The sequence below is a fragment of the Mobula hypostoma genome, chromosome 2, assembly GCF_963921235.1.
Source record: "Mobula hypostoma chromosome 2, sMobHyp1.1, whole genome shotgun sequence".
Classification (NCBI taxonomy): domain Eukaryota; kingdom Metazoa; phylum Chordata; class Chondrichthyes; order Myliobatiformes; family Myliobatidae; genus Mobula; species Mobula hypostoma.
In genome coordinates this window covers 133,806,101-133,827,528 of record NC_086098.1, presented here as the reverse complement: position 1 = coordinate 133,827,528, position 21,428 = coordinate 133,806,101, and the positions used below count along the sequence as shown (strand labels likewise).

At 40.8% G+C, this 21,428-nt stretch overlaps 1 protein-coding gene across 3 annotated transcripts in view; it reads right to left on the bottom strand.

Moving 5' to 3' along the window:
* The window catches only part of anapc1 (anaphase promoting complex subunit 1), a 243,904-nt gene that overhangs the window by 146,297 nt on the left and 76,179 nt on the right, over positions 1-21,428 (bottom strand). For 2 of the 3 annotated variants that reach the window (XM_063040702.1, XM_063040704.1), the window contains 5 exons: positions 21,103-21,290; positions 12,926-13,000; positions 7,873-8,138; positions 4,115-4,206; positions 244-392 (listed from right to left, as the gene is read on the bottom strand). In XM_063040702.1, coding sequence (XP_062896772.1) covers positions 244-392; positions 4,115-4,206; positions 7,873-8,138; positions 12,926-13,000; positions 21,103-21,290 — 770 coding nt within the window. The remainder of the gene's footprint in view (positions 1-243; positions 393-4,114; positions 4,207-7,872; positions 8,139-12,925; positions 13,001-21,102; positions 21,291-21,428) is intronic. The other variant, XM_063040703.1, reaches the window with a different exon arrangement.

Sequence of the window (21,428 nt, the reverse complement as noted above, 5' to 3'; positions counted from 1 at the left end):
GTTTGCCTTCCTCACCAACAACTCAACCTGCAAATTAACATTTAGAGAATCCTGCAGGAGGACTTCCATGTCCCTTTCCATATATATATATATATAAAACAATTAAGAATAGTCCCAGCATTGATCTGAGAAACACCACTGGTTACAGACTTCCTGACAGAAGATCACCTCTCAACTACTACAAGGTCAATTTTGGATCAAAAATATGGAGCAACTTACAAACAGGCTAAGAAGGCATCTTACCTGCACTACTAATTTTGTTCTCTCACAGATGCCAGGCAGGTATGGAAAAGGAGGTACTAAATCACTGCTCAGACAAGAACTTAGCCAGTGATAGATGCTTGGAGGTTCCACTGTGAGGAAAGGTGGCTGGTTCATGAGTCTCATTTGTGCTGCATTGAAGAAGAAAAGGTTTGAATCTCAATGACTTTGTAATACTCGAAGGTTCAAATGTTTTCCTTTAACATTCATCATCTGGTGACAACAGAGAAATGCAGAGAATTTAAATTTTAAATTTTTTTAAAATTTGCATTCTAATGACTAGTATAACAGTTTCATCTGTGCTATCCAGTGATCAGTGAATATGAGCATTGCATGGTCAAATGCCAAGATACAGTACTGTGCAAAAATTTAGACATATATAGCAATTTTATATATTGCACTATACTGCTGCTGCTGCAGAAAAAAACAAATTTCATGTCATATGTGAGTGCTGATAAACTCCATTCTGACTTGGGTCTATAATGCGGATTGAGAGTGGGAAGAGGGGAATCATGGTTGGGAAGCATCAGAGAGACATTCTGTAATGATCAATAACCCAATCGTTTGGAATCGAATGACCTTGCCTGGCGTCTCAGGACCGGGTGTGTCTGCATCTGTGCCACTCCTTGCCCCACACCCCTCCCGTGGCGCTCTACCCTCGCCATTCCCAACATCTTTTACTCCCGCCGGATTTACAAACTTGTTCTCTGCTTAACATGGACAAACACAGTACTGTGCACAAGTCTTAGGCACCCAAGCTGTACCTCTGTACCCAGGACTTCTGTACGGTACTGTAGGGTGACCAGGAAGTCTCAGGTTTCAGGCTTGGTTAGGCTAAGTTAGCCCAAGGCCAAGAAAAGCTCCGCAAGGAACTGTAATTAAATCTCATCATCAAGTACATGCAAATTCAGAAGCATCGGTGAAAATGATTATTATCACTGGTTATTATCAAGCTTTGCAAAGGTCAGAGATATCGTATGATGGTCTTGTTTCTGTTATTAAGTAACGTTCATACCAGAGCTGTGTGTGAGAAATAAAAGTGTGAGGAGAGGATCAAGTGTGGCTCCTATAATAAAAACATGTACATGCTCTCTTATTCAGGGCCACAGACAACCAGCAGTCACTTCAACGAAGCTGCAAATAAAAATAAAACACCAAATAATCAGCATCTGAAAGAAGAAAGGGGAGGGGTGAAAAAGAAATAAATAGAAGAGATCTACCCCAAAGATGGCCTTCCTCACAAAATGGTGCCGAGATGCAAAGTCTGTCGAGGTGATGACTTTACTTGTTCGTTGTTTTAGATTCATATGGATGGTTGGGGGGTCAGCACAGGGATTAGGGGGCAAGGGATGAGGTGAGTTCAAGGTTAGGGGAGGAACAGCTCAGAGTGCTGCGTGATAGAAGGCCAGTGATCCCCGTGAATGACAGGCCCCACAGGGCAGGGCTGGTGGCGCCCCCAGGATCAGAAGCACACGCAAGTCCAGAGTTTGAGGCCTGGATCAGCGAGTCCTGAAGTTTGAGGCACAAAGGTCAAAGACTGAAGTCGGCGAAGTGAAGGTGCGATTACAGAAGCCCCTGGGTCAACGTGTCTGAAGTGTCGGAGGCCCGATGTCTGCGAGTGTGGGATGGGAATGGAAAGTTAGAGGCCTGGAGACATTCTGTCCTGGGATTGGAGCCCATCTGTGTGTGTATGAGTGTGAATGGGTAGGTGGTTTGGTGGCAGGAAGGAAGGGGTCTTGTTTTGTTGCTATTTTTGCTTCTTGTGCTGATCTGCTGAACAGTGTGGGCGTGCCATGTCAGCACTAGAATGAGTGGCGACATTTGCCAGCAACTCCTACGCTGTGTTGGTCATTAATGCAAATGACACATTCCACTGTATGTTTTGATGAACACATGATAAATAAATAAATGAATCTGAAAGGACTCTCAAACAGCAGAAATCAGAGGGTAGGGGGCTAACCAAGAGCCTGAAACCTTTGAACAATTCAAGCTTTAGAAGCAAAATCTGCCTTCACTCTGGCTCGGAGTACTTTCTCTACCTCCTACTTTGCGCAAGCAATTCTTCCCAGTATCCACCGAGGCACTCTGCACACAAATTAGTTCAGCATTTCTAGCTCATTTCCTTCAGGTCTCCCTGTAGGACTACTTGCAACTTCAATCTCTGAACTTCCATTAATGTCCAAGTACATCATATTCTCATATATTATACCTTTAAGTACAAGAAGGAAATTTGGCCCACTGAATCTATGCCTATCTTCAGAGAAATCCTAGCAATCCCATCCTCCCATTTGCTTCCCTGCCACTTGTTCTCTCTCGCATGCCCAACAACTCCAATCTGATTTTACCCCTATATACTAGGGGTAATTTACTGTCACCAATCTACCAAAAGAAAGCATAGTGCCTGGGGAAAACCCAAGCAGCCGAGAACAGGATTTGCAAACTCCACATAGGCAAACCCTGAGGAGTAAGCCTGGATCACTGGAGCTGGGCAAGTAGCACCATCCACTGTGGTACTGCAATCATTGAACCACTTCATCAACATCACCGTCGAACAGGGTTTGCAACCTAGGGTTAACGGACCCTTACTTAATAGTATTTGTCCATGGAATGAAAAAAGATTGGGGATCCCTGCTGTAAACGTGAACTGCACAATATTTTTTTCTCCTTGATAAAAAGTATTGAACTGCAACATTGAGAGCAAGATGAAACAGAACTTCAATGAATGGCCAAAATAATAGCAGCAAGGTGACAGTGTGATATCCACTAACAGGCAGTAAATATATTTATCCCATATTTAATTGGAAAAACCTCCACGTTTCAATACAATGCCTGATATTTCCACTTAAGTGCTTGGCAGTCACGCACATGGTTATCAACCCGCTACACCAGTTTTCACAACTAAATGCCTCAGCAGAAAATCCAGATCTGAACTGGTCAGCAAAATCTAAAGCAGAAAAGGGCTCAGTAAAATTCTTTGTGAGCCAATTAAGCCAAGCTCCTCGTCTGAACCAGCAGTCAAAGACCTTGAAGATCTGGAAATGCCTCTGATATTTAAGAACAATCCAGAGGCTGGAGATTTGCAGCAGCTGTGGAATTTAAATTCAGTGAATAAACAGGTGTGAGACAAATATCAACTGGTTTCAGTAATGGAAAGAAATCTAGAAATCTGCTAGGTTGCCGTAAAACACCATATCGTTCTCCAATGTCCTTCAGCTGAGGAAGCAGCCCACCTTCAACTGATCTGGCTTACATGGCACCATAGACCCAACCCAATTTGCTGATGCACACCACCTTCCCACGGCCAATTAAGGGTGAGGAATAATTGTCTACCAACAGAATGATCCTGAAAAAAACTACAAAAATTGTTTTATTTTTAATGATTAAGTGTTAATGCATTGCAGAATAAAATGAAAATATGAAATATAATTACTTGCAAAAAATGAACATATTTGAACAGATTAAATAAAAATTGTCAATGAGCTTTGAATGAATGGGCTTACGGTTCCTATGGCAGGTCAGATAGCAAGGAAATTCCCCCATGACACGCACTGGGAAATGGGCAGAGGTGTGCATTCTGCTGCTGGACTCTGATGCAAAGTCCAACTCTCTGTCAGGAATTACTCATGAACTAGTGCAGACCTCAGCAATCCTGCATGTCTCTCAGTGAGTCCAGGACTTTCATACAACTACACAACTGAAAATTCCACAGGAGTGTCTGCTTTTCAGCAGATATCTGAAACCTTTAAGATCAGTTCATCCTCCCTGGTCCCCACATATCCAGAGTTATACAATCAATGCAATGCCAGGACAGATAACAAATGTATATAATTGCTGAATGTGAAATCACTATTACCTTGATCAATTTTGCAACTTTGCTTCAGGTTTTTCACCAGTAAAGGGTAATCTCGCCAGTAAAAATCCATGTAGGCATTCAGTTTCAAATCTCTGATGGAGGAAATCAGCCAACATTTAAGTATACTCTCAATGGCTTTTAAAGAATGTGGCATCTCTTCTGTAAGGAGGACAGTGTTACTTTAATGCAGTGGTTCAAAGATTTTAAACAGCTGTCACAGCTTAAAGCTTTCTCTGTTTACTAAGTTTTTACTTCTAAGGTCCAAATGGCTTTATAATATTTAATAGATTTTGGGGGGGAAAAGATCAAGATATCATATCCTTATTCTTGGACAGATTTTGCACTGATGTTCATAATGATAATTAAAGGTATGCTTGGAGGAGCAAGGGTATTTCACAATTTAGTACAAACCTGAAGTTAGTTAGTTATGGTCCTCTGTAGCACTACTTAGAAAAATATCTCAATTTAGCCAACCAGATTGCATCCAGACTAATGTTAAGGCTTTTATTTTAAGTCATATTATGTCAGAAATAGGACAATATCAAAGCAAAATGAGGGAAGACTCAAAGCTGCAGAAACATGGTTTTTTTTGGGAAGAATGATGAAAATATTGTGGAAAGGCACAGTAACAAATGAGGAAGTGTTGTGTAAAGCCGGAATAAGAAGAGAGCTGACATCAATCAGGAAACAGCAGCTGGAATTTCTGGAAAACGTACCGAGGAAAGAAAAGCTCGAACATCTTGCAGTGACGGGAAAAAATGATGGAAGAAAAAGTTGCGGGTGACAGTGTTTGATATTCGTAAGCTACATCAAGGGATGGACAGGCAGAAGCTCTGAAGAGGTTATTAGAAATTCTCAGATTAAAGACAAATGGAAGACCATGATCACCCACGTCATACGACATGGTACGTAATGATGATGATGAGTGAGAGAAATAAAAAGCTGAAGTGTAAAAATTGTATTGATACAACTAATAATTTATTTCAATGGGCCAAACTATGACTGACCAAATGGGGGACTTCACCAATGTATATTCCTTTTGAGGCATGGGCGTGGGCAGTAAGGGAAGAATCTACAGCATTTATTCTGAAACCTAGTATTGGTCAATGTGAAGAGGCAAAGAAATATTGAACATATAAGGTCACTTAATTCACAAACTGTCACATCCTTTCTTGTAAACAATTAACATTTACTTTGGCTGAGGAAATGTACATATCAACACACAACAGCTGGATAAAATATTGACCAATTACATTGCCAACACTTACAGGAATTAAAAGTCAAAGAAGTTCAAATGCTGAAAAGCTGAAACAAACACAAAAAAGTCTGGAAACACTCAGAAGGTCAGTCAGCATCCATAAAAGGGAGAAACAGAGTCAATGTTTCATGTCAAAGTGTCTCTTTTTCTTTTCACACAGATGCTGTCTGGCCTGCTGAGTGTTTCCAGTATCTTTTGCCTTTATTTATGGCACATATTTTGGACCTAGTAATAATGATACAAAGGAGACCCAAAAATATTCCAAGTTCTGGGAAGGCTTGGTTATGTTGACTGCACTGGTCCATTAAGCTCATATGGTTAGAGCTTTAACCCAAGCTTAAAAAAATAACTTTACAGTCTCATCGCAGGCTGGAGGGAATTCTGCACAGTTGAAGGAACACATCACTCTGATGGAACATTAAACCACCTCTGTTTCATCTACCTGAATTTAATCATATTTGAACTACCAAGTCATCCATTTTTGGTGTGTTGTGCAAACAACTACTCTGCATAATAACATAGAAAACACTTCAGAAACTTTATTGCTAAAAGGTTTTTAAACAGTATTCAGAGTAAAAGGCTATTCAGTGGTCTTAGAGAATTATGAAGGTTTGGGAAAGGCTTGAGGAAGTTAGGAATTTAAGGCTGGAACAGTCATAACAAGGTGTATTTGGTTCACACCTTACAGTAGCAACACATTGAAGTGTGTCACAGGAGAAAACTAGACTCCATGCCAGAATTCTGGATCATTGATCCAACAAGCGTGAATATGAATGGCAGTTGGGAAATTTAAATATGAATAATTAAATGAAATCTGGAAATTTAGAATACAAACTATTCTCAGTAATGGCAAATATAGCACCGCTATATCGTCATAAAAACTCAGCAGGTTTATTATTGTCCTCCAGTGAAGGAAATCTGCTGTCTTTAGCTGGTCTGGCCAGTATGTAAAGTCTGACCCACCAATCCGGCAAACTCTTAAGGGGCAATGACATCCTGTTAAGCAAGTTCAGGAGACACTAAAATGTGTTAAGAAGTCAGGGTCTGAGCAAAAAGAGAGAAGAATGCACACAGGAGGTTCAGAGCTGAACAAAGACCTGTCAGTCTGGGAGCTAAGGAAACTGATGAGCGCAGGAAGTGCAATGACACCCAAGTGATTGCCAAAAGAGGGAATGAGAAGAGGTTACACAAGCAATGAAAAGCTGTTGTAACCAGAACTGTAAATTAACTCTATCTGTGGATTGGCCATGTTTTGTAGAAGACTTCCCCGTTCCATGACTAAGTCATCGAGAGGTGAAAGATTAGGAAAAGGGCCTGAGGGGCAAATGATTCACTCAGAGGATCTTGTGTATATGGAAGGAGCTGGCAAAGAAAGCGGTTGAGGCTGGCATAATAACTTCTAAAAGACATTCAGATAAGTGCATGGATACAAGGGGTTGAGAGAGATATGGGTCAAACACAGGCAAAAGGGACGAGTTTGGTGGGCATCTTGAATGACATGGATGAACTGGGCAGAAGGGCCCGTTTCCTCACTGCACTCACCAACACTACAGAAACAGCAGATCAGAGAGGCTTTTTAAAGTAACTGAGTGTGTTAAGGGTCAGAGATTCTAACTAGTGATTGCTAATTTTACAAAAAGTTGCAGGAAGGCTTTTATCCAAAGATAACCGATTGCTGCAATGTAGAACTTTAGGATATTTCCGGTGATTGAACAAAGATGGATCAAATTAGCCTTCCACGATTTTAAATTTTGTAACCGTTATTACATAATACTCCAACATGAAAAGCCCATCCCGTGCAGGACAAATGTGGAGTTTTGATTCATCTGGTGTCAAGAATGAGCTCAGATGATAAACTTAAGACAAACATTAATGTACAAAGTTCTTACAGGGCTTGACAGCGTATATGCACAGTTGATGTATCCCCTGCCTGGGTTTACAACAACAAAAATTGACAAAGAATAAGGTCTCATAAATGTTGTTGCACGGATTAGGTGGGCTGTATTTTCCATGACTTCTGACTCTAAAGATTAGTTATTCACCACAGACTGGAGAAAAATTCTTCACCCAGGAGGCAGTGCATCCTTCAACACTTCTACTCGAGACACGGAGATTTAATCATTGACTTCATTCCAAACAGAGACTGATGGACATTTAAGGACTCAAAGGATATGTGCTCAGTGCAGTAAAGTTACTGAGGTATTATGGAGTGACAAGAGACTGCAGGTGCTGGAATATGGAACAAGCAATCTGCTGGAGGAACTCAGCAAATTCAGCAGCATTGGTGGGGCAGGTGTTGGATCAGCCTTATATTGTAATGTACGGCTGCCGAGGAACGAGGGGCTAAATGGGCACTCTCTGCTGTTATGCACCTGCAGCTCACTTTGATACAAATGAGGTCCCCTGTGAGTTTGAGGGCAGTCTCTTCCTGCACCAGTGTCAAAGTACAGACAATGCAAAGGGTAAACAGGTGCCTTTTTTTAAGGGGATAGTTTGTTACCTTGCCAGCTGGTGCAGGAGCACAACAAGTGAACGTGCTCCCTCCCGCATCAGATTATCCAGCTTCAGCTCCTCGTAGATCAGGTGCAGCACAAACAGAATGGCAGGAATGTGGCCAAAAAGAAGAGTCGTTGAATCTAGACCAAGATTGGGAAATATCTCTTCCTTAGGATGCAACACCATCAGGGGTTCTAGATGCAGAGCTCCAGCCAAAAGGTGAGACTCAAAATTACGATGATAGTCACTTGCCAGGAGGTACTCCCAATCCTGAAATGAAGACGTTCGTGTGTAAGTCACAAGGATCGATAAGTTTCTGACCCTAATAGTACAAATGATGAAACAACTCTGCCCAAACCAAGCAAGTGATAACAGCTCAAATGCTCATTTGAATAAATCTTGTATCACAGAGTCACAGAGAGGTAAAGTAGCAAGAAAGACCCTTCGGCCCACTGGATCCATGCTGACCATCAAGCAACCATTTACAATAATCCGACATGCTCCCCACATTCTCAACAACTCTTCCCAGATTCCACCACTCACTTACACACTACAACAACTTACAGTGGGCAGGTAACCTACTAGTCCACACAAATGTAATTTTTTGTGTTCCGTGGTTGCCCCCACTGCATGACCCAGTGGCCTTTGAACACCAGTTAAATGGAATGCGTATACGTACTCATGGATACAGGCCTGCACCTGTGCTCGTTGGCATATGTGTATGCATCCACTTTATGGATGAACATTAAGATTCCTGCAGTGAGGCCTTGTTTCTAAACACATTGGGGCCCTGTTTCAGTGGAATGAACCCCATGTAGCAATGACTACCCTCTTTTAAAGATGTCACACAGGGGCAACTTCTACTCGGCATTAAAGCTTCAGACGCCGACAGACAATCCCATTGTAACAGACCCGATTCTCACCCTTACATTGTAGCTCAAGGCCTCACGGCACCTTGACGTTAATGTTCCACCAACGAGTGAAACATGACAACAAGTGATGACCAGCTCAAAGAACAAGGTGGTGGGTACACCTTCTGGAGGGGGCAAACTGTTAAAGGAACACTAAGGAATCAGCATCACCATCAAGAATGAGATATTCCAGTGTCCCAGCAGCTCTCCCTGTGTTTCATTCAATCAGGGAACCAACAAGCTAGTGTCTTCAGTGTACGTGCCCAGACTATGCAAGCTTTAGATCAGATTATTGAGAACATCTAGACCAGGGTTTTCCAACCTTTATTATATCATGGACCAATAGCTCTAAGCAAAGAGTCCATGGACCCCTTCTCTAGACCAATCTGGAAAAATCCAGATCCACATTGTAAACAGCATTGATTTTCCTGAATGACATGACTGCTTTGTTGGGGAGGGGAATAGCTCCCAAAGCAAGGAAGATCAATGAGGAAGAAGCATAGGAAACCAACTCCAGTAAGGTCCTTCTCATCGCAAAATGCTGAGAATACAGCTTTGCCATAGTGAACACTATGTGTTGGCCAAGTCAGACACACGATATCATGGCCTTCCAAACTCATGACTAGAAGGACAAGGGCTGGAGAAGCCTGTGGACATCACTACTGGAAGCTTCCCCCAAAACCTGACAGCCTTCTGACTTGGAAATATATCATTGTTCCTTCATTGTTATTGGGTCAAAATTCTGGAACTCGCTCCCCAATAGTGTTGCAGATATACAGTACTTACACCTCAAAGAATGTAGTGATTTAAGAAGATCTCCTCAACGCCAGCAAGGCATAGGCAATTAAACATTGGCTCAGCCTGCAAAGCCCGCAGCCTTTGAATGAATGAAGAAAAAGGCAACATATTGTCCAATTGCTGGCACACTTTTGTTTATAATTGTGAAAGCAAGGGACCACAAGGATGTTCACATTAACCTGCCATGGTCATGGTAGTCACTGAAGGCTGCTGGATACACTTCTGCCTAATATGCTGTATTATCACCATTACTTGGCCACACAACATCGGCATCAACAGGAGCAAGAGCATTAATGCTGAAACCTTCAAGAACCCCACAGAAGCAGCCTGCATTAGATAATACCTCACAGGCACCTGCCAACTCCCAGCCTCCAAATTGTGTACACAGTTTGTGGGCTGTCTTGAAATTGTTCACTAAATCACGTGAGAGGATGGCTCTGATATTTGAAATCCACAAGAGCAAATCCCCAGCAGCACCAGAGTGACCTCCAACAATAACAGTTTATGGTGGAACCCTGAAAAATGCACACAGGCTTCCCATATTTTGGGATTCACCTCTTGGTGAAAAGAAATATCAATAATGAATTTCATGACCACCTTCACCAAGCTAGCAGCATTTGGTCAACTCAAGAAGAGTATTTGCAGATCAAACCCTGGACTTAAATTATGAAGGTCATAGTTCACATTGCTCCCCCATGCTTCTCCCAGATCTGGAGAACCTACAGCAAGCATCGCAAGGCAACAGAAAAATACCAACACTGCGTTTACAAGATCTTACAAATTCACTAGAAGTCTAAGTGAACCAGTGTTTGTGTTCTCTCCAAGGCCAACATCCCCAGCACTGACGCTCCAGTCACTCACAGCTACCTACAAGGGCAGACTATTTTATTGACTTTGTCTGACTCCTGAAAACACTCTATTCTGAGCTCTGTTGTAAGAGGAGATTACCAGGTGACAGAGAAAATATTCAAGGATATACTCAAAGCTTTCATGATGCCACATCTCCACTGATTTTAGGGAATTTCTGGCCAATGACTACGCAAAATGAAGATAATAATTAATAACACAGCTTTTTCATGCAGATGATGTACTGTAGCTCAAAGTGCTTTACAATGGAATAATAGTACAAACATGAAAATAAAAGACAATAAGATGTTAGTTAAAAGCAAGGTTAAATAAATGGGTTTTGAGCTGGTGTTTAAAAGTATTAACTGAGTCTGCATCCCTTATAGTTTTAGGTATTGAATTCCACAGTTTAGGAGCGTAGATCAAAAGAGCTGAACTGCCAATTATCTTTTGAGAGAGATTGTTTAAATTTAACAGACCGGTGGAAGACGACCTGAGAGCTCAAGCAGGATACGAAAACGATTGTGTGATTTACTCTGGTCCCAGGTCATTCAGAGCTCCAAAAATAAGTAAGAGAATTTCAAAATCAATTCTAAAGATACAGGAAGCCAATGCAGAGTAGCAAGTACGGGAGTGATATGTTCCCTCATCCTGGTTTGGTTAAAAATCTGCCAGTACCATTCTGAATGAGTTGAAGTTTGTCAAGAAATTACTTTGCTAGGCCAGAAAAAAGTGCACCACAGTAATCTAGTCTATTCAATATAAAGGCGTGAATTATTTTTTTAGCATCATTCTGTGACAGAAACAAACGTATTCTTGCAATATTTCTGAAGAGCAGAAATGCTGCTCTGGTCACTTTCTTTATATGGGATTTAAAATTCAAATTTGAATGAAGGATAACATGCAGGCTCGTTAGTTCTGGTTTTACATGGCGAGCCAAGTTTCCAAGTTTATTTCTTTTGGCTTTGGGACCAACCAGAAGTATTTCAGTTTTATCTTCATTTAGTTTGAGGAAGTTATTGCTCATCCATTTGTTTGGATGAGCAAGCTAAGATGGAGCATTTGGGATGCGGCTGAGAAGCTTGAGGCAATACATCAGGAACACACAGGGAGCTACGGGAGCTCACATCCTCGCAAACTATCCGCCTCACCAGCCCACTGACTCAAGGGCCACCTCAGAACCCACAAAACCAGAGCAAGTCCACCTGAACCCCGAGCAGCCTGAGAAGAACTATGTGAATCGTGAGGGGCTGCGCGTGACAAGGTGAACGGAACAGAAGGATGAGAACAGCAAGCAAGGTATAGTAGCAAAACGAGCACTAAAAATGCCAAGAGTGGTCCAACAAAGAAATGGGTTTTGAAAAGTATATGGTAGTGCAAAGTGTTTTAGAACACATAAAATATTTTTTGATGCAATTGCGGCTAAATGAGCATTAAGTAGGCTAAGCTACTGGGTTTCACCTTTATTTATCTCAGTCACCACTTGCTCTTGGAAGGTAGTTTTTCTGGCCCAGTCCAACCTTCATTAGCATTCCTGTATTACATGAACCTGGCACAAATTCTCTAACACTTACATCCAGTTATTTCACAAATAACAGGACAAGAAAGAGTTTTGCTTCCTGAATGCTGTTGGGTATATCTTATGGATTTTGGGCTGCTGATCATAAAAATCACTATGAAATTTCCCTCTCACACGCCATTTTTTTTTAAATCGCCCATGATTGTTGTTTCAATTCATAATCCAAGTCGGAATAACTAATGCAAGATTAAAGGAGGCATTTGTGTTGGTCCACAAAACAAACAAGTCATCACTGCCAGGCAATTTGAAGAACTTCTAGTGAGTCTGGAGAAAAATCGCATGGAAGGATTACCAGGATGTTGCTGAACATTTTCCTAGCAACTATAAAGCACCAAATTACGTGCAGCTGGTTCACAACACACTTCAAGCATACAAATCCATGAAGTGCAACATGTCACTAAAGATTCATTTTCTGCATTCCCATTTAGAATTCCTCCCTTGACACAAATCTTGACGCTGTCAGTGATAAGCATGGTGAAAGGTTTCACCAGGACAATGCAGTCATGGAGAAATGATATCAGGGCACCTGGAATCCATCAATGCTGGCTAATCATTGTTGAGGACTTCAGCAGGAAGTCTCAGACACTGAGTACAAATGAAAGTTGTCAACAAAACATGTTTTAGCTTAGTTGAACCACTGTTTCTCCAAATTCCTACGTGATAGAAGTAGTCTGAAATTATATATGTGTTCAGCTTCAAATGGCCTGTCATAAACAAAATTGATTTCTAAGGAAGCAACACTTTCAAAAAAATTTGCTGTCCAGTGCAACCAGTCTTATTGTTATGTGGTAGGGTTTGAGCTCCACAATACTGCACGCATCCACTACAAACAATTCAATGCAATGAAACTCTCTCCCTCACTAAAAAAAAACAAATTTCCAGATTGCTTCCTGATTAAATAGTTTGCGGAACAACTTCCTTACCTCATCTGAGCCAACTTCTGAAGGCCTGGCTTTTTTGGCAGCGATCACAGGCGACAGCGAGCCTTCTAAATCAAGCTGTGTGAATTAACAGACATTTTATCTGTCACATCTTATAAAATCACAACTGTTTAAACTAAATTGTGACAGGCATCTATAGTCCTAAAATGTGCAGCACTTTGAAATATTTAAAATAATGTGCTGTACAAAAATATGTGCCAGAAACATTTTGTGGACCTGACCATATATGTACATTTAACACACATCAAAGTTGTTGGTGAACGCAGCAGGCCAGGCAGCATCTCTCGGAAGAGGTACAGTCGACGTTTCGGGCCAACTTTGATGCAACTTTGATATGTGTTGCTTGAATTTCCAGCATTTGCAGAATTCCTCGCGTTTGCATATATGTACATCTGTTCATGACAATGCAAAGCTTGTGCAATTGTATTTGAAAACCTCTTCAGATAAGCTATTAATACGCAGCCTATTTTATCTCATAAACAATCACATATTAGATACAGTGGATTTCGGTTAATGGGGCCATCGGTTAATCAAGGCAGCCGCTTATTTGGACAACTCTAAACTAAATTGAGAAAATAGCCAGGATTCCCTTTGATTACTTGGGGCAATGCGCCGCTTAATTGGGGTAGGAGACTGTTGCCAGACATTTTAGTTTTTAAATAGCATTTATGTTCAAAAAGTGGTGATTTAGTTGGTGAGAAATAAACAGTTAGACAATTTAGAACTGTTTTGCCCACTGTGCTTTCAAGCATTTAGGTTTGGAAATGCCAGAAATGGTCAGGAGTGAAAATTAAACGATTTCACTATTTCAACAATCTAGGAACTACGAAGAACTTGAAGGCATTGACAATCATCTTGAATGTTATCTTTGGTCCCACCAGATACTCAGCTCTCACCCATGGCTCCAAGTGTCTGTTTGCCTGTGATAGCGACCACACCCCAGTACACCGCTTCGATGGGTGGGCTAAACCAGGTGAGGGTATTCGCAGGTCTCATGTGTCAGTGAGATAGCACGCAAAATCAGCTCTGGTGGACTGGGTAGATGAGATCTACAGTGAGATCCAACAGCCAGGAAGGCAGTTCTGCAACACAACGTGGAGAGCCAGGGGCATGACAAGGCACAGAAAATATCATGGTCATCCAACATAACCAAGAAAGACCCCAGTTGTGACTGCTACTTGACCCACTGGACCTGGACTTATGAGGTCAAGAGAGTAGGACTGCCCCAGTGCAATGGCTTTTCCGTTTCAAAAACTCTCCCGCACAGGTTTCCCATCATCGTCAGATTCGGTGGACAACCACCTATTGATAGTGTTTTAATTTGTTCTGTATTTCGTTTAAATATATAATTTGTTACTCAGTTAAATGGTAGTTTGTACTTTTGCATAGCTTTTTAACTACTTCCATGAAACTTTGGCTAATTGGAGGAGATGTTTAATTGAGCCAAAATGGTCTGGTCCCGATTAACCAGAATTCACTGTATATACGTCACAGCAGAATAAGTAACATGTGTGACTGTTCTCTGGTAGAATTATTCACTTCAACACATTTCCATGTACATCCATATATTGTTTTTTTCTCAAATCATTATTCAAAACACAACTAAAGGCATCTGTAGATACTGCTCCCAATGCTGTTTTGCATGGATCACTTATTGCTTTAACAACCCAAAACAAACTTCTCCAAACTTTGCCCTGCTGAAGAGCTTATGACCAAATACCTAATAGCTTTTCTTAACTGCCAGGTTGGGTGGGACTACAACTAGAGGTCATAGGTTAAGGGTGTAAGGTAAAAAGTTTAAGGGGAACGTGAGGGGATCACGAGTGTGTGGAATGAGGTGCTAGTGCAAGTGGTGTATGCGAACTTGATTTCAATGTTTAAGAGAAGTTTGGATAGGTACATGGATGGTAGGGGTATGGCGAGCTAAGGCCTCAGTGCAGGTTGATGGGAGTATGCTGATTGCATGGCTTGGCATGGACTAGATGGGCTGAAGGGCCTGTTTCTGTGCTGTACTTTTCTAGCACTCTACAACAAAGCTATGCTATTCTCCAACTATATTAATTAAAGATTGACTCTACGCACTTTCAGTGTTACCCCTCTGAGGTGTGTGCGTGTTAACTTTTCTAGGTAACAATCTGCCTCCTACAGTAGCCTATCTTAATACTGCATGGCTGGGCCTCACTTAGACCCTGCTTTACCCTTAGGGAAATTTTTCATTTCTCCACTCCCTTTGATCAAAACAAAAGCATAAACACTATAGTACCGTATGGTTGGCATAACTTGGTTAAACACTTGGTGAACATTCATGTGCATCTCTCAGAAAATTATCAGACTGTTCCTCCATGGAACCATATGCTGACCATGATTAGCTAGGCAAATAGAGTGGCTGCCCTGTGGACAGTAAGATCCAACCAGCAAGCACACCCACCTTCAGACATTTAGTGCTGTTTCAGGTCAGAAGGTGGGTGGACTGGCTGTGTCAGTCAGCAACGGCAATCCTCCCATAAACTTGCTGGCTTCATGGCCAGCAGTTGACAGCTGAACCTTTGCACTCTCTCATCGGCACGTCTCCTCTTCCAGTGACGCAAGCCCCAGACAGAATTTTCAGTACACCCGGAGCTCAGAGTGGTAAGAGGCCACAGACTGACTATCCAGGAAGAAATAGGGTCCCTAGCTCACTCTATAAGTTGGTGGAGATGCAATGGGAGGAATACAACCAGTTCTGAGGAAAATCATTGCTCTCTTCAATCTATTAACCAGATGGTTGTGTATATAGTGGAATTATGTTGACAACCCAGGCCTTGTCCAATTAAAGGTATTCCCTTCGTCCCATTTTGCCTATGAGTTATCTCTTTTCCCAATTAGATGTGGCATATCTAACCTGAAATCATAACCACACTTTTCTCTTTCTGCAGAAATAGACTTGTCTCTGAGTATTTCCAGAATTTTCTCATTGCACTTCAGATTTCCAACATCTTATACGTTTCAAAATACAATAAATGCTTGAACTGCTGAAATGTGGCCAGTGCTCTGATTTCCAAACATAAGGACGACTCTTCCTGCTAGTGAAAGAAATACCTCCCAATGTCTGAAACTGTGCCTACCTGCCCAGGAGTATCTGCTCAGAGATTAAATTACTTTTTTACGCCTCCTCTCAGATACCTTCAATAGTCCCTTCTGAAGCCAGGTAAGCTTTTGTGGATATACAGTGAATAACTTACTTTGGAGGTTTGGTATCAGTTAAGCAATTCCTCAATGCACAGAATGAGCCTATTTGCAAAAAAATTAAAAATTGTGTGTTGGAAATCTGAAATAAAAACAAAAAATATATAGTAAACACCCAGAAGGTCCGGCAGCATCCTTGGGAAGAGAAACAGAGTTAATATCTCAAGTTGGAGACCCTTTGTCAAAAGTAGGGATTATTTGCTGATGCATCAATGATTGTGTATTTAAAAACAGATCTGACCAATTCATGACAGTATACTTATTATGAATTTGTCAAGGCTAATTGGAGATTGTGCAAAATCCATACAGCGAGCACCAGAAATGAGGATTGGACCATGGTCATTGGAGGTGTGAGGCAGCATCACTGCCTGCTGTGTCACTGTGACACCAGATTAAAGAAAAAGGAAAAAAAAGAAAAATGGTCAAATAAAATTATGCAGTTTGATGTAGTTAATTAGCTTTTATATTTTGTTTGAAAACATACACTATAAATTATTGTTCTGATGTTAATCATCAGAGAAAAATAAAGTCCACACACATATTTACACTATTACATATCAAAGTATTGAAAATGAGACAGGAGCCTAAGTTAGCTCTGAGACGGGATATCCTGTTGCTAAAATTGTAAGCATGCTTTGTTATATGGACTCTGCCTCCTTCATGTTCTTTCAGAATAAAGTTATTAATGGAAAATGTTATTTGTTGAATGTGACCTTTATTGTCAAATTAAGACTATGTTTTAAATATCCCCACTAAAAGTTGTATTTTAATACAGTAATGGTGTATAGAATTCCCTCCCCAGAGGGATTTAATGCTTTTGTTCCTTAAAACTGAATCCCAAAATGTACTCACTTAATAAATTAATCTGGTTCTAAAACTGGACAAAAATAACTTTATGGCCCTGACGACTGGAAATCTGGCATTTTGTGCATGTGCGTGTGCATGCACAGGATTGTTGAACAGCATGGAGAATTTCCTGGGATAAACTGGAAGCCAGGGAGGTTCAATGCACATTGTGAAAAAAGATGTTGAGTATTGAGTCATAGAGTGATAGAGAAGTACAGTATAGAAACAGGTCCTTTGGCCATCTACTCCGTGCCGAACCATTTAAACTGTTTACTCCTATCAACCTGCACCAGGACCATAGCTCTCCATATCCTTACTATCCATGTACCTATCCAAACCTTGCTTAAACATTGAAATAGAATTCCCATGCACCACGTATGCCAGCAACATTTTCACACTTTCACGCCCCCTGAGTGAAGAAGTTTCTCGTCAAGTTCTCCTTAAACTTTTCACCTTTCACCCTTAAACAAAGACCTCTGTTTGTAGTCCCACTAAACCTCAGTGGAAAAAGCCTACTTGCATTTACCCTATCTGTGTTCTAAGGAATAAAATCCTAACCTATTCAATCTATCTTTATAATTCAGGTCCTCCAGACCCGGCAAAATTGTGGTAAATTTTCTCTGTACTATTTCAATCTTATTTACTGGATGAACACTAGGCCAGATTAAATAGCCAATTTGTGTTTCATGAGTATTACTTTGCTAAGACAGCAGGAGACTCAACAGATAGTGTAATTTTCATTGTAACATTTCTCACATGTCATAGAATGAAGCCATTTTGCTCACAAAGTCTATTGCTGGCTCTCAGAGCAATCCCATTCGCCCTATTCCTTACTGAATTCTCTGTGACCCATTCTCGTACATGCATCCATTAATAACCCACTGATTCTCATAGTCCAAGTGTTGTAGTTCAGAGTAGACATTGGCCGGGACACCAGTAGAAATGCCAATGCTCTTCTGCAAAATGGTGATCCAGAACTGACAGCACAGGAGGAGGAGGAGGGTAAGGGAAGAGGAGGAGGGGAAAGAAGGAACACAAATACTGCTGGATTTTATCTGAGACAGTAAACAGGACACCTGGAGAATTAACAGAGTCAACCTGAACTTGTAACCACATAGGCTACTACAGCTGGAATAAGTTAAAATATGTTCCCAGTACCTGCAGCAACATTATGCTGCCCAAGTGTGCCAAAGGCATGAGTCAATTATCTTGACCAAATGCTATTCTTTAAAATGAAAATAAAACTCAACTGCAAAAGATTACGTTATATGATCAGTCTCTGTGTCTTGGGATATTTTACTGTGTTGAAAGTGATATATAAAAATGTTTCTAGAAATTCGGAATAAAGCCCAAACTCCAGAGGAAATCAGCTCAATCCAAAAGAGCTATAATGGTGCCAAATAGTACAAGGAACATATGTCAACACATTCCAGATGAAGTAGCAATCATGTTGTTTCACTCCCCTTCAGTGTCCAATGTTCTTTGAAGAAAACAAACTCTGTCAACGATATACTTAGACATCCACTTAACACCGACAACATGAGCAACAAATATTCTGCTGGAGGAACTCAGCAGGTTGAGCAGCATCTGTGGGGAGGCGGGGAGGGGAGGAATTGTGGATTTTTCAGGTTGAAACCTTGCATCGAGACACATGACGACATGACACATCACAACACATGTTTTTGTTTCCAAAACATCCTTTTGGAACTGATGCAGGATTTTGATCCAAAACATCCTTTTCCTGCACAGATGGTGGTTACGAGCTGAGTTCTTCCAGATGTTTGTTTCTTGCTTCAGGTTCAAGCAGCTCCAGACTCTTCTATCAACACGGAAGAGATGGCTGACAATGTTCAGTAGGGTTTGAACACCATGCCACAATTTAATTGTTAAAACTCAATGATCAGGGTGCTATCACCACATCCAGAGCTTAGTACCGGCAATGCAAAACGAGCCACTCTTCTGTGGAGCTGAGCAATAACAAACACAGAAAAATTGGAAGAGAGAAATGATCAAGATAGCCAAAGTCTACATCAATACCTCTTGGGATTACATAACCCATGCAATAATGAAAGCAATACAGAGGAATCAATCAGAATGTGTGCGAACCTCCCTAAGGGGTTTACAAGCCTGAAAGACCTCCAAGAAAACATTGTCAAGTTGGAAAGTGAAGCTGGATTTTATGATGTGTATCAGGACGATGCATCACACGGTGAAGAATTCACAAATGAGATCAGTTACAGCTTGAATAACAATAGTCACAAAAGGAGAAGGAAGAAACAAAATCAGCAACCCCACCAAAAAGAACAGCTTACCATAAGAAAGCTACGAGACACATTCCGCCACTTGAGAAAGCAAAAGTTCGAGGTATGCTTATTATCAAAAAATGTATAAGTTATACAACCTTGAGATTTGTCTACCTACAGGCAGCAGCAAAGCAAGGAACCCGAAAGAGCTCAATGGTAGTAATAAAGACGGACCCACAATGTGCACAGAGAGAGAAAAAAACAAATCATGCGAACAATAGAAGTGAGCAGCAACAGCAACAGATCCAAATCCCCGGAGCTGCCAGTAGATCCAGAGCCTCGGTATTCAGTTCATCAGAATAGTGGTGTAAATCACAGCAAAGTTCACAGACACAAAGCACTGCATCCTCATGGACAGAGGAGACCCCAGTCTATCCAGATGATAATCTCCACAAAATACTTTAGCTGCTGCCTCTTGATAGAAAATTGGAGGCTTACAAGCCCATTAAAACCTTTAAACCTTATAAATCAGACATGCAGGAACAATCGTAAGGAAAAATCCTTTCCTTCCACATTATTCTTACCATCATGTTTTCCAGCACCACCATCAACCAAACACCAGTACTAATTCTGCCACTTACTTTCCCTGCCACCAACTCAAACGGCAAAGCCAGCACAGATTAGGAACCTGAGTAGGCCATTCAGTCCCTCAAGGCTGTTCCTCTATATATTGCTAATCTGACTGTAAAGTCATCTCCACCTTCTCACCAATTTGTGACCTTTCAACACTTTGCATATCAAGAATCTTGCTTCAAAGACGATTCTGCTTCTATCAGCCTTTGCCAACGGGTGTTCAAAGGTCTCATGAACACCTGAGAGAAAAAAAAAAGCCACATTTTTGTCCCTTATCTTGTCTAGGTGACGTCAAATTAAAAATTCTTCCACAAGATAATGTAATCTCCCTGTTAAGGCTCTCAGGATCTACAACAAAGAACAAACTACTGGACCAATGCAGGCTCTCAACAATTACTTTGCACCCCACAGATTCTGTTCAACCTCCTGGTTCCTCTAACAGTTTGCCTTTTTTTTTGCTTAAGATCCCAGCATTTGGCGTCTCATGTCTTCACCTTCACAATCTTGAATACCTAAAGGAGTACTTCATGTATATTTAATTATCTTAATTTAACAAATGAAATTAATATTCAGACTCTTGTGTTCATGTAGTTTTAAGTATTTAGATTGTTTTTAAAGACTAAAATTGTTGAGCTCTGGAATACAATCAGTTATTACACTCTAACAGAAGTGTAAAAAGGAATTTATGATTTACATATTCTTGCTCACTGGCTCCTGGAATATAAAACCACTGTGCGTAAAGGTATATCTAATATTTTTGCTAAATGATTCCATCAGGGATGTGCATGCAATACTATTTGATTGCTTTCTTTAATTTTGAGAATAAAAAGTTCTACCATAAATCAAAGAATATACATTCAAAGTCTCCATTCTGCAATAAAGAGTGTAGAATGGAAGCAATTTAGCAAAAGGGGACTGTCTCCTTCAGGAATACATACTTCAAATTGGTCTCCTTCCACAAGTCTTACATTTTTTTTTTGTTGAACTTTGAAAGCATGTTGTAGACCAAAATGTTTTATAGCTCTTGTAAAATATATCAGTTCCAACTCCCCAATCACACAATGATTCGAAGCAAACGTGCTGCATCTTGGAAGCATTTTTGAGTAACTTTCTGTAACTGTAGCAATATCAATTATCAAATCATGCTTTTTTAAACTTTTCCCACTTCTCCCTACAACAGGAAATCTGTTTGCATTGTCAAGCATAACTTACATTGCGTGTCCATGCCAGTCTGTCTGTGCTGTAGCCCATCATATTCATGAGGCAGGTCACAAACAGATTCCACTCTGAATGATAGTTAGGTCCTCCAGGAGCATTGTAAGTGTTGTACCACTTAATCAAAACCTGCACCGCAATCTCTCTCGGAAGGATGTACTTTACAGCTTGCAAGCACTTTTTCACTATTAAAAATTAAACAAAAACAATGTATTTGCTTACAACCTTTCCTTCTGCAATGAAAAGAAATGCCCGTGACCATACTTAATTCATCATGCATAATTATAGATCTTGTGAATTTTATACATAATTGTATTTAAATA